We start from the raw sequence: 14308 nt of genomic DNA, 5'->3' as shown, positions 1-14308 counted from the left end.
ACCATCGAAACTCTTCGGTCACTCTTAGCGAAGAGCGCATATCGGGGCAAAGTGAAAGTGCTCAGAGCCTCCGGATCCACCCCATGAGTTACGATGAATCTCCATCAATTCTAACCGAGTTCGTTTCGTCGAAAGACCAGAAAAAATCGGGTTTTCCTCACGTTTTTGAAAACCTGAGCTGTCTATTCATTCTCTAGATATGAGCGAGACGTGAGCTTTCCTTCATTCGGGACTAAGATGAAAAAGCTCCTCCTGAAGGATCACGTCAGCTCGCTTGCATCGGAAAAACCAAAATTCAAAGATCAAGTCTGGGGGAAACAAGAGACAAAAGTGGAAGGAGGTCAGTCTGCGCATTTCGGTAAATTTCAGCGAACCCCGATCCTCTCGAACGGTTGAAATCTCGTCCGGATTGAGACGAGACTTCGGAAAATTGATAGAATTTATAACCGGCCTCGAAAAAGTCGGCTCCCTCGGAGTTCCTCGGCATGTCGGTGGTGTATATACCGGCGATGTAACGGGAGTCGGTCTGAAAATACTCCTTTAATACAGATTTATTGCCGGTAAGAGCTCGAGCCGTTTCCCTAATACAGGTATTATGCTGAGGCAAGCTTCAGGAATTTACACGAAATTGGGGGTAATTTGTATAGCAGTCCTTCTCGGCTGCTGTGTTACCGGTTCCAAAACAGCTATATATACGTACACCCGCGGACCTCCCCCTCCCCCCCCTCCCCCGTGTGTATCTTGTAGTTTAGACCGTAATGACCCTCTAGCTGCCTCTCGTTGTTGTTCTTGTTCTTGTTGTTGTTCCCATGCTTTTGTTGGACGAGGGCTTCGGATGAAATCTGGGCTAACGTTGCAAATATTCCCTCGACTCACGATCGGTCAACATTCGTCGTCAGCGATACAAACAAACCCACCCCCCCTCCTTCCCTCCCCTCTCATTTGATGTACCGTAAACCACTCCGGGAACGAAACACACAGGAATCTATCCTAGTTTAATTGCAAAGAAAGATTCTAGGAGTCTTGTCAATTGTTAAAATCAAAAAAACAACTTTTACAGATGTTCGTAGAGGAACCAAATTGTCTCAAGCTTGAGGCTCCGTTTTTTTTGTCTTTTTTTTTTTAATTCAACTCCTTTTTTCCTTTCCAGTTACGCGTATCGGAGTTCGGTATACCCCCGAAAAACGTCGTTACCGAAAGTAGCGTTGAAAATTCAGTTCACGAAGAAACGAAGGTATAAAATAACTCTTTGGTAACGTCGTCGTTGCGGAGGTGGTGGGTACGGTCGTACGGCAGGTTGGGGTTGGCCGCTCGAACGATCCACTCGAAAGAGGTGGTTACATAATACATTATATAAACAGGAAAGCACTCACCTGGCGTGCTTCGGCCCGAGGCTCGGATCGTACATTGAGCTGGCGGAGATGTCGTCGTCCGGAATTTCCCCGTTTTCCATACCAAGTGCCGCGCTACATTGTCCTGTAAAAAAATAAATGAATAAAACAACTATAATCGACGAACAAATAAAGAAATCAACCCCCCTCCCCCCCCCCCCCCCCCGCCCGTTTCAAAAGCGATCGAACGTCGGAGGGAACACCGAACAACGGCAACGCGAACGGGGAAATAAACCAAACGGAAAGAACCGCAGAAAAAAAAAAAATGAATTTCATCAACGACAATACCGCGCGTTTCGTACACGCTTATCATGCGCCCGGTGCAGCGTTGAATTTATACGTTGATAACCGTCGAGCGTGTGTGCGTTACCTGCATAGCGCATTCACTTGTGTGATAAATTGTCAGCCGTTGTGGTATACGGCCGTGCACTTAAGTTACCACTACAATTCCGGGGGAAAGTTTCAAAACTGCAGAATGCAGGGGACCCGGGATTAGCCGGAGCAGAACTGGAACTACGTCCTGCGGACCGGGGGAAGACCAGAAGAGTGGGCTAGTCGAGCCAAACCCAAGCAAAACCCAAGCAACGCAGGGGGGTTAGGGGTGCGCCGTAGCTGAGTCTAGCGGTAAAGAAGGTAGTTGGCTCATGGGGTGACTACCGAGAATGTTACGGTTTAGAGACAGTCGAGAGTATTAGAGAGGCCAACTTCCGGCACCTATACGCGATCCCTCTACTACTACTACCACTACGACTACCGCTACCACTTCGTCGCGCGACGAGAAGAGCTTTCGTCCACCGGTTTTGGGCGAAATCTTCAGTATTCGAGTTTTTTCAGTTGTTTTTTCTTTTCCATTTTCTCCTCCGAAAACAGAGAATCGGTTTTGACAAATTCATCTGCGTAGGGTAGACGGAGACATCGGACCGCCATCTAAACGTCACTTAGGATCAGCATATGGTATGCATAAAAGATTTTCTCGGCAGTCGACGATTCGGTGTCAAATATTTCAGGGGATGTGTGCACCGTTACGGAGGCGTTAAACTATTCATTGACTTCGCTTATATATATACATATATGTGTACGTATATATCCGAAGTACGTGGGATTGAAATTATTCTACAGTGTTTCCCCGAGCGACGTGTGTACAGGTATACGTGTGCAGGTGTGTATTAAGCGATATGCGACGTAATTCGTCATTCCTCGTACTCCCATTATTCATTGGCTATACGGTTTGTTTATTGATTTCGCGCGATGTTCCTGGGGGGCGGGGGGATCGCGTTATATGTACGTACGTACGTACAACGCATCTCCCCTTTCTCTCTCTCTCTCTTCGTAGTATGGTAGTTGCCTTTTCCGTTGCTCCCAACATAAACCTTGGGGGGTTCGAAACACGTCGGCAAAGTTAATTACGTCAGTTCACCACAATTTGATTACGCTTGCCTAGATGCAATCAAAACAGTTACACTGCACAGATCACAACCCCATATTCGCGTACCAACCGACGTACCTGTAATCGTCTGATCGCGAACCACCACCAACCACCCCCCCTCCCCCCCAACGCAATGCCAGAAATTAGTGCGAAATGAAAGATAATTTGGGAACGAAAATTAAATAGGAATATCGTAATTGACTGTGAAGATGCAGAGGGGGGTATAGAGAATAAGGAAAAACAAAAAGTAGAAAATAAGAAAAATTGCACGTTGAATGGTTCGCGAACAACAAAACCGTGATGTTAGAAGACAACGCTCACTTGTCTGTTTTCCGGGGAATCGGGCGTTAGATAGAATTGTTAATTCGTCGTGCTCCTGACATTTCATTTGTAGGTTTACAATGCCGGGGCGCCCTTTACCCCTCGTGACTTTGTCGTCACGTCGTCGTCGTCGTCGTCGTCGTTGTTGTGTGTCGCGGCAGCGTTACGTAATAAAGGAAACGTCGCGTAGTCAGCTACCAGCATCATCTACCAGGTATTTATGCATAACTACCAAAGTTGTACCTTAGCGACGCCTAATTGTTCATGTACAGCGCGTCGACGCCCGAAATTGAAATGGATTTATTTTTCAAAAAATGAAAAAACCCGAGTGGCGATAATAATCGCCGTGAAAGGTGAGTCGAAAATAAAAAAACAAGTTTGGCGTCATATTTCAAGCGGTGGGGATAAAGTCTCACCTAAATCCAAGGCGTCGGTGGACTGCGGCAAGTGGTGCAGGTGAAACAGGGCCAGAATAAAAATCAGAAGATCTCGTAGGTGTGCGGGTGTCATGTTGCGGTTAACCAAAGTCATTATCTTCCCTCGTGCAACTTCCTCATCGCGAAGCAACGCTCGGTGGCACGCGATATCATAGAAGAGACACCGTGCCCTACCTCCTACGGTAGCCTCCTCCCTCTCTCCTACCACCTCTCAACATGCCAGAGGAAAAGGGTCGCCCTCTTCTCCCTTATCTGAAAGAAGAAAAATTCAAAAATTCACCATCAATAACGGTCATCGCTGTTTCGCGATTCCGTACACGGAACCCTGAGAGCAAAAATAAGATCGGCAGATGTTGCGATGTTGTTACAACGGTAGCGGAATCAAGGGCGAAAATTGAAAGGAGACGGGGGGGTGGGCGACGTTATCGCGGAGGGACCATCGGAACGATAACAAGGATAACAACGATCGATTAGGTGCGAAGGGCGGTCAGTAACGCGACGGACGCAAACCCGGCCTTTATTATATCTCTTGTGCTCGCACTCTCCATAGCTTTCGCCCTCCCCCCCCCCCCCCCCCCCCCCCCCCCCCACCTCCCTCCTCAACCCCTCGACATTCATCCTCCTGATTCTCGTCCTCGTTTACGCTCACGTTCACGCCCTCGTATCATAGAGACGGACCGGCTGGCTGTAGCCCCGTAAGCTTTTGTGCGCATTCGATGGTCCGTGCAAAGCAAACGAGCCTACAACAAAACACACTCGAGTCTTCCACTCTCTCCTCGATCCTCATCCTCAAAATCCCGCGCCCTCATCTCGCTTGTATGCACGTGTTTCCCCCGTATTCCCTACCTTTGCCTATCTTCTCGTACGTATGTCTCTCTGTCCGTTTGTCTGTCCGTCTGTCCGTCTGTCTGTCCAACCGTTCGAGTCTCGTTAGATCCCGCCTCGTACACTTCACAGTTTCACGTGTAACGTGCGCGCTTGTATACATATGTGCGTACGTATTTCGCGGACATCCCGCATTTGTCTCTCTGTACGGAGTGGTTGATAAAGGATGAAAAAAAAAAAAACTGGCCAATTTTCACAACGTTGACGCGATGAACGGCTCAAAGCGTGAAAGCGTGAGTGAATTCTGGCGAGCGTTTTTTTTTTTTTTTTTTGATCAACATTCGCTCACAGTCTCTGATATATTTCGAAAAGTTTTTTATCCGTCGGCGATAAGTAATAAGCGATTTAAAAAGGGAGCTTTGGAGAAGGTCGTAGCCGAGACGGTGATCGGTAAGGCGAAGGATTATCAATCTCCTTGATGCGTTCGGATCGCGGATTTTTGAGGGTCTTTCGGACGAATAATCAGGGGGTTACGGGGCAAAAAAAAGGTAAGAGTGCATTTTGTCAACATGATCGTTTCTAAATCGCGCTCTTTAGTCTTCGGATAATGAGATTTCAGCGATATTTCGAATCTTGTCATTTGTACCTTTTTTTGAGCTCGTGCCCTAGGTCGTCGAGATAATTTTTCAGCGTTACAAAAAAATCGCCAAATTAATCAACGATTCTCAAATTCTAATCACATCGAGCATGCTGAAATCGTTCGATCATGCGAATTGTATCGAACATCGACGGTCATCGCCAGATGCTGCTATCCTAGAATAGCCACTTTTTGAAGAACTTTCTTTCGAGCTGGTGTGCAGTGAAAAAAAATTCGAACAACCAAGTTTCGCATAGGATTCGATCATGCGTTCAGTTTTACTCTCATTCCGAAATTGGCCGTTCCCTTCTTTTTATTCGTCGGACTATACACGTATAGCATGATTTCGTTATTAGTGGGCGCAGTTGTACCTCCGTACACGCGAATCCGTGCGAATACGTATGCTCCAGCATATGCGCGGTACGGAGATCACATGGGCGAGGGACGGAGCCGCGGGCAGCTGTTGGCCAATTGCAATGTTAGAGTGGATTAGTATCCGCGCTCTTCTATATCTATATTTATTACCGGTAGAGGTATATATCCGCGGGGGGGAGGGGAGAAGAGTACCCATACGGATATATAGAATCCGGCGATCCATTACGGCGTTGAACAGAGAAAAAGCACGCGACTGGGGAATTGACCGGTTCGCGTTTGTTATCTAAACCACTTTGGTCGACACCGTCGACGCTACTGTTAAGTTTTCATTTCTCTAAGCGAATTCAAATTCATCGATCGATTCGATACGACGAAAATGAATACCGGCCGCCGAACGATAATTGACGTTAGATTTTCCAAACAGGGGGAGGATCGAATATCACGAGTAACTTTTCGCTCGAGGCAAGATGGAATTACATGTAATTAATATTTCGGGTGCGTGAGAACGAACGAGGGAAATGAGACTCGTGCAAAATGCACGGAAAAAAAAGAAAGTTACTGTACATTACAACCAGTAATAATTTGATTAGTGTTTTACATTAATTAAATTACCGGGGTAGAATTTCAGGCGCAGGTGGAGGGGAGTATGACGAAGAGAGAAAAAAACAAAAATCATTCCGTGTGCTTGAGCCATAAACTTGTGCGGCCTGGCATATTATGTAAAAGATTACAAGAGGAAAAGAGGGATAAACCGTTTTCAATCTGATTGCCAATTTCTACAACCGTTGAAATACGATCGAGTTAGTTTTCCGTATGTATGGGTGGATGATTCTATAATCCAAGTAAGGGAATTCGACCGCGAGCATCAGCTGGGTGAAAATAAATCTGGCGGTAGCGTTTAATTCTGAAGGAATTAGAGGGTTTGACAGAGGAATTGGAAAGAGAAAGAAACTTGGGGGACGGATCGAGGGTTGGAAATTGTCGGGAGTGGTCTGTCTGTCTGTGCCTATCTACGGATAATTTTGATTTAAATTCACGTGGAAAAATTAACAAAAAATTCAAAGCACGGTTCGTTGAATAAACGATGAAGGTTTCGTGTTTTTTACAAAAAAGAAAAGAAAAAAAAAAAAAAAAAGAAAATTCAACGAACTGAAGATGGAAACCGCCAAAGTGATTCAAAAATTCATTTGATCTCTTCAATTTACGCACAGGTATGTATCGGCACCGAACGTCTTCCTTTTATATTTTTTTGCAAGTTTCACAATCCTTGAAAAAAGATCCTTCAATTTTCGTTGACGACGATGAAATTTTTCGTTCGTTTTTACCCGACAAAATCTACACTCGTCATATTTTCGCGGACGTGTGAAGCCTGTCGCGAACTTCGAAAAGATGTTAAAAAAAATAATATAAAAAAATAGGGGCGGGAGTTTCTCGCATTTTTTCCCCTCATAATCTACGGTGAAATATGAAAAAAATGACAATGGCGACGATTCGTGTGAATATGATTTTTTATTTTCATTCCATACGTAGTCTGCAGGGTCCTCTGGATCGCGCGACGACTCTTGGATCCTCTTCTGAGAATGAGTAAAAATAAGAATATCGAAAAAATAAAACAAATATAGAAACTGAGAATGAAATGAAGAAATGAAAGAAAAAAAAAGGAATAAAAAAGAAATACTCGTTTCCACGACGTTGCGTTCATCCGTAAGATATTTCGCTTCGTTCGTTTCTATATATTTGTAAGTATACCGTTATACAGGTATACATCCCCAATGGCAACGGTACACTGATTGTGAGGTACAATAACCAGAATGACAACAATTGTGTCTTATTATCGCAGGTTTTTTCCGTAGATGGGATGAAAAAGAAAAATGAATAAATAAAATCGAAGGAAAATCAAGTGGAAATACGGTGAGAGAGCAGAAACTTGGATTTTCGATTTTTCGATTTTACGGAAAAGGAAAACGAGAGAGAATTGTTCGTTCTAATTATTTTATCCGACGGCATATTTAAAATTAACTATTCAACTCACGTGGTGTACGTATAAGTATACATACGCGGTACCTCGATATGTTTGTACGAAATGAATTTCTAATTCGTTTTTTAGTTTTTTTTTCTCTCTTGCGATTCTTTTTTATCTCTGTTCTTCTGTTTGTGGAACAATATGTCTTTATTAAAAATGCAGTAAAGTAGGGGATGGGTACCCCAGTCATAATATAATATTCGTGGGCAAGCATCCGCGGAAGGTATGTACTCTACACGTGTATATACACCACTCGTTTGCCTAACATCTTTCCATTCAATGAAGAAAACTTCAGTCCAAACAATTCGCTCGAGTGATGTACATAGCCGCTGCAATATAGAAACGGAGCTGCTTTTTATGCCTACTTTACAGAGATATACCCGTTTAACTGCCGAGCTCCGATCTTAATTAAATTACAAAAGGTTTATCTCATATATACTCAGCGAAATACCCAGAGTTGCGAATTGCGATAAAATGTAAGAAACTCAAACACCGCGATGAGAAATTTTCTCCATTTTTTTTCATCCGTGAATATCCTTTTTAGTTTTTTTTTTCTAATATTTCTACGGAGCTTTCGTCGAGTTGTTTCAAGAACAATTTTCAACGGGGTACGTCGATCGCGTTTGTAAAATTGAACGCGTGACCAAAATTCGGAAATGCGCTACGCGAATATTTCTGGCGGTCCGGAAAGTATCCTGTAAACCCAGTCGTTATCCACTCGGGTGATAATAATACATTTGTTAGTCTCTCTTGTGCGGGCGAATTGAACGGAATTAACGGAATGCAATTAACGGTTAATTCTCGCCGTTTGACTAAGCCGTCAATCTGCCGTGCAATAGTTCAGTACGTACGTACGTACGTATAACGGGCAGTGGTGAGTACAACCGCGCATAGATCGAATAGTTGAATGATTCTTCGCTCTGCAGGATTTTATTTTATTTCGTTCGAGCTGTTTTTTTTTTTTTTTTTTCTTTCACTTCTTCCACGTTCTCTCCCGCTGCTATCTGAACCGTGCGAAGGCATGTTTGTACCCACTGCAGTTACATCGATGCAGTTTGGCGATGCAGCATGAGTCCATTGAATTATAGAATAGTGGATAATCCGAAACGTGTTAATGACCTGCATTCAACGTTGAATCCAAGCACCGGCCCAAACACGTTGGATTTCCGCCAATCAGCTTTGCAATTAGCAGAATTCAACGGGACTACTCGATTTCTCTTCAACGGCTCTGCACTAAATGATAATCGAACCGTCGCGTGCGCATGCAGCAACATCGTGTTACGCGTACAACGTCCCGATCCCACGCCTCTCGCTGCCGTCCGAACGGAAAAATTCGACCCAGACGATCGAAAGAAGACACGAAGGAGGAGGACCACCGAGACAATCGGAAACTTCGTGAGACGTTCGTCGCCGATTTTTTTTCATCCGGTAAAATGAATTTTCGCATTACATGCATCAATTGCTGAGGACCGGAGGGCGCAGCCCACACAGGTGAGAAAAACGTTCGAAATGAGATCCGATGGGAATGAGAACTTTTTGAAAAGATCGAGAGTTGATTTACAATCTGTTATCGTTGATCGGAAGACTTCGTCATGAAATTAAACTTGGAACGATCGCAGAGGGAAATAGAATCGCTTGCGGAGCTCGTTGAAGAATTTTATAAAAAGTGAAATTATAAAAAAAGGAAATAAAAGAACTCGGCGCGTCACAAAGTATGCCTGAGAAGTTTGGGGCCGAATGAAAAATGGGAGAAACGAAATACCGTTGGTCGGATTGGCTCGAGGAGGTTCGCAGATATACCGCAGTTTTTCTAAGCAGTTAGATATATCGTCAAAGCAAGACCGCTTTCTTAATTTCCGCTTTTCTTCCTGCCGTACGTACGGCGCACAATGCGAGAAGTTGCCGCAAGAGGTATACACGATTTTCTTCTCCCGGCTTTTCTTATTTTCAGCTTGTCTTTTCGCCGCACATGTACAACATAATATCATAGAGCGACGTCAAGTTTTTCCGCGATTCTGGACCCTCTCATACCTCCTTCGAAGCGCAACCGACCAACTTCATCTCCGCTCTCATGCCCGCGCAAAAAAAAAACAAAGAAATACAACAAAAAAGTAGAATGATATGAAAAAAAGTAATGGGCGAGCGTGTGAAAATAAACGGAAGAATACCGAAGCAAACGAAAAATCAAAACTATCACGATTTGGATCGTTTTTTAACAAGTTACGTAGAAATTCTACCGTGCACCTCTAATTAATTGAAACGAGTAATATTCGATCGGAAAATCGCCCAACTCTTCGAAATGATATTCGGCCGTAGGTAAGATTTTTGAATTTTCTCATGAATCAAAATTCCACGGGAGTACCTTGAGATATTTTCGTGGCAACCAAACGCTTACCGAAATGAAAAAAAAAAAAAAAATATTGGAGAGCGAGAGAGGCAGACGGCGGACGGTCGGCAGTCGGGAAACCGACGTGATAATTCATCAGCTACACGTATGCGTTTAATTCAAGTTGCAGTGGGTGAACCTGGACATTTATCAGGGCGGATAGATACCCATACATTCGCGTTGTACCTACAACTCTCGAAGCCGTACGTTACGCGCTTGCATCGGTTAAAGGAAATTCCGAAATTCGAAACAGTGCGAAATGTACAATTCATACTTCAACGTAACGGGTCTACGTGAGCGCGCGTGGATTTAAAAAATTAAGAAAAAAATTCAGAATCACAATAAAAATAAAAATATCCCAACGAATGATAAATTAAAGAATAACTACCGCGGAACAAATGGAAAAACAAAATTTAAAGACAAACGCTGATAAAAAGTAGAAAATGAATTAAAAAAAAATCACTGATTAATGGACGTTGGTACGAACCCGCCGGTTTTTGTGCAGGTTGAGATGTACGTATAAAACGAGTCCGGGTACACGTGAAATTTCATGCTGTATTTCGCTCTATGCATATCTATATGTACACGTACGATGTGCAGCTATTTGCAGGACTTCGCGTCGCGGTAAAACGCGCTAGTGAAAACTGCCAATTTGTCACGTTACTCCGGTTCTCGCACTCGACGAAAAAAATAAATAAATGAAGAAATAAAATAAAATAAAGCCATCCCCGACACCGAAGCATATACATACATATTATACAGGTATATACTATAAAATGAACGCAGCTAAACGTTCCTCCCCCCTTTCTACTTCCGCCATAGGTTACGATTTTAACCCCGCTCGTTCGCGTAAACGAGGATTTTCGAATTAGGATAACGTAATTTTGTTGAAACATATGATGGAGAATTATTTGAGAATTTTGAGAATAATCAATATTTTCACTGCAAGTTTTTTTTTCCGCTATATAAGGTGGCAAATATAATTTTAATTACTGCGATTCACCGTACGTGTGCATATATTCGAGTTCTCGCGCTGCAGCCGCGACGTATTCAGTGAGCCTTGATTAATTAATTACTCGAGTCAGATTATAGCTGGCGGTAATTATTTATCAATTGAAAATTGTCACTCGTGCAGGTGACGGGAATATTCTTGCAAATCATTGAGGTAGGTAGGTAGGTGCATAAATATATTTCGAGTACGTGCATACAGCCCGCGCGACGAGTCTAGAGTTATGTGACGCGAAAAACTGAATCCGAACGAGTTGTAGGAAAGGAGATTGAATAAATAGAAATAAGAAAATAAGATCGAAAGAGGACGGGAGTAGAGACAAAAAGTAAAGAGCGAAGGAAAGGAGGGAAGGAACGGAGCGAACCAGATGGAAAAATCGAATGTAGTTTGAAGAGTGCGGAACAGCGGAAAGCGGGACCTGATGGAATTCTTTCTTCTGCTCTGCGGTTTTCTCGAACGCCTTTTGCGCGAAGAAGGTTGCGGACAGTGAGAATGAGTCTCTTCCGTGAGTATAATATATACATGAATATATATACACGCTCACCTAGTTCCTGAATTTTACCGTTTTTTTTCTTTTTTTTTCTCTTACATTCTTTCTCTCCAGCTCCTCATAATATTCTAACACGCCTTTTTCGGTTTTTTTTCTCTTCTATTTTTTTTTCCCTTCTTTTCTCGAACCACGTCGTCGTCGTCGTCGTAGTTCATTACTCACATGCAAATACCGCTGGCGAAAGTTGATGTTCACCACTTTAAGATAATACGATTCCAGAAAGAATGTTCTTACTTCCGCGGAATATAAAAAAAACCTCCCCACTTCTCTTATTTCGTGTTATTTTTTTTATTTTATCATCGTTATTCTTATGATTTTTTTTTTTCCTCCTCTTCATACACACCGACGTTGTTATAACTCGGAAAACTCATCTGTGGGGCGCCAGCCGACTCATGCAAACGCGGGAGGCGGCACAGATTTTCTTCAAAATTGAAGACCGAACGTCACCCCAATTCACGCGCGTTGACCTCCGCGAGCTACCCTCGTTTCTGGAATCCCTCTCATCACCTCCGGGCAATAAAACATCCCGCCACGCAGCTTTGGGGGAACGTACGTATATTTCATGCAGCCGGAAACCGACGGTTTCACGGAACACCCCCCGACAAAGGTCACCGCGGAACGAGCGAGCGAAATATTTCGGTAGAAATTTCTGGGCGGCTTGTTTTTCCTTCTTCATTTTTGACAGTTCAAAATTTCGAATAATTGGGGATGAGGAGATAACGAAATTGCAGATTTTTGGAACGATGATGGTTCGAATACAATTCTGATCCGGTCTATCGGTATATATATACATACTATCACATAACACGTTATCTCTACTCTACTACGTACTGAGGATACGGCACTCTGGAATTCCGCTAATTAATCAATCCCGTTTTCAGCATGCGTCGAATTTTCCACTCCCACGTACGTACGTATGTACTCTAAATACATATGGCCGTGTAGGATGTACCGCTATTGTTTCGAGGCATGTGTAAATCAAATGTGCATCACTTCCACCGGAACTGTTTCCGCCGTGGCTTTAATGAACGTGGCAAATTATGGAAGTCCTTGATTTTCGAAATTTTCTATTTTCACGCTACTCCGTACCGAGAAAAATATAGCAGAAAGTTTGCAATTTTTCCAACACGCTGCACGGACTCGAAGTATAAAGATAGTGAAAAGCGAGGATTCTATTTCCCGCTTATGGAAAAAAAAACCGACTTTTTTTTTTGCCCATTGTTTTAAACAGACGTTGAATTTCGAGACACTCCGAAGAGCGGGCCAGACTGTACTCCTATCGGACTCAAGTTATTCGGAAAATTTCTTCGGCTCCCTCCTCCGAGGAGAAATAGACCGAGGGGGTGGGAGATTAAAATTTTTCGACTCTCGCGAAATAAAGTGCGCCCCGTTGTAATATGTATATAAACGTTGTCGTCGGCGGTCCAGAGGCGCAACACGGACGAAAGTACGGAGTCGAGTGGAAAAAAGAAGAGGAGAAGAGAATCTAGTGGACCCGGATCGAGAGCAGAACTGTGGGTTGGGCGGGTTGGCATCGGGTCTCTGTATTCCCACCAGGAACGCGAACACTCAATAGTGTGCTTTAGAAAAATTCGTGACGGAACTGCTAATGCTCGAGCACAATTTACGTTATTAAATCGGCAGAACGGTTGGAAGCACCAGCCGAGTGCTTTCTTACTTTTTCGCCTCCTCTCCCCTCCACTCCACTCCTCTGCCCGCATCTCCTCTTTTCTTCGCTTCGTTTCATCCCTTCATCGCTTTTACCATTTCTTCTTATTTCTACTCCTTCTCCTCCTCTTCCTCTTGTTCTTCTTCTTCTTCTTCTTCTTCTTTCTAACGCCGCCGCGTGGTGCGCCTATCCAATACCTTTTCTCGCGATAAGATTTACTCGCGGGGCTTTTCCTCGCTCTCTCTCTCTCTCCTCTGCCATTATATATGTATACATAGTTATATCTCGAACAGGGTAGTATCTACTTTATACACTATACCGCCCCGAAATCGCAATCGAATTAACGCAAGCCTCAGAGGGTTTCGAATCGATTAAAACTTGCGGAATATACTTAAACTGCGTAATCTTTGGAGAAACGTTAGTTCTCCTTTTCGTCGTCGTTGTTGTTATTATTATTGTTGTCTTTTTTTTCTACTTATTTTCCATTCCCTTTTCCCCGTTTCTCTTTTGTTCCACCGATTAAACGACGATCTTGTCCAACTCGGCACGAAAACTCCTGCCCAAATCTCGCTATATCTGCAACAGCTAAAGTCACGGACTTGCCGTTCGCTTATCGCCTCGAATAAATACGGCAACACCTTTATACCCTTCCGTTTCCTCTTTCTCGGGGTAGATTCACCCTATCTTCGTACATAGGTATGTATATGTATGTTGAAATAAAAACTAAGAAAACTAAATATTCAAGAGCTTCGCGACACGAAATCCCGTAGAACGTCGCCGTAGAGACATTTCGGATTTATACGAGTATTTCTATGATTTTTGAAAAATGATCGTTTAATTTTTCCCAAATTTTTTATTAAGCGTAACATCACCTCTGCGAACGTATGAAATCGCGGTGCATGTGAGATTTGTTGAAGGGTGGGGCGGAGGGGGGGGGGGGGGGGACAGTTTTAATATCGTAAACATTTTCCCTTGCGGAAATGAAATAATTGCGTGCTTTGTCGGTTGGAATGCCTTTATGCTTTCACGCGTGGCAACGTCGTGGTTGGCAGGTTTGCTGCGGAGGAGGATTCAGGATATTACCTGGTTTTGTAGTGGGGTAGACGATCCCAAGGACCCTTCCTCTTTTTCCTTTCTCTCACTCGCTACCTCGTTTCGTTTATTATTCCGTCTCTTTTTCGCCCAACCCGCAGCTACCAACAACGACGATGACGACGACGGCTATAACGCTGGAGTAGAGAAACATTCGCGAGCGAATT

The 14308-nt window shown here is 43.6% G+C and overlaps 1 protein-coding gene across 1 annotated transcript in view; it reads right to left on the bottom strand.

The window, feature by feature from the left end:
- The window catches only part of LOC105693178 (discoidin domain-containing receptor 2), a 114016-nt gene that overhangs the window by 53943 nt on the left and 45765 nt on the right, over positions 1 to 14308 (bottom strand). The window contains exons 2-3 of the mRNA XM_025747200.2: positions 3555 to 3827; positions 1374 to 1476 (exon numbers count right to left, since the gene is read on the bottom strand). Coding sequence (XP_025602985.2) covers positions 1374 to 1476; positions 3555 to 3669 — 218 coding nt within the window. The 5' untranslated portion in view covers positions 3670 to 3827. The remainder of the gene's footprint in view (positions 1 to 1373; positions 1477 to 3554; positions 3828 to 14308) is intronic.

Source organism: Athalia rosae, chromosome 3 (genome assembly GCF_917208135.1).
Source record: "Athalia rosae chromosome 3, iyAthRosa1.1, whole genome shotgun sequence".
In the NCBI taxonomy this organism is placed as follows: domain Eukaryota; kingdom Metazoa; phylum Arthropoda; class Insecta; order Hymenoptera; family Athaliidae; genus Athalia; species Athalia rosae.
The sequence above is the reverse complement of the archived record's forward strand: the minus strand, read 5'-3'. Positions and strand labels throughout refer to the sequence as shown.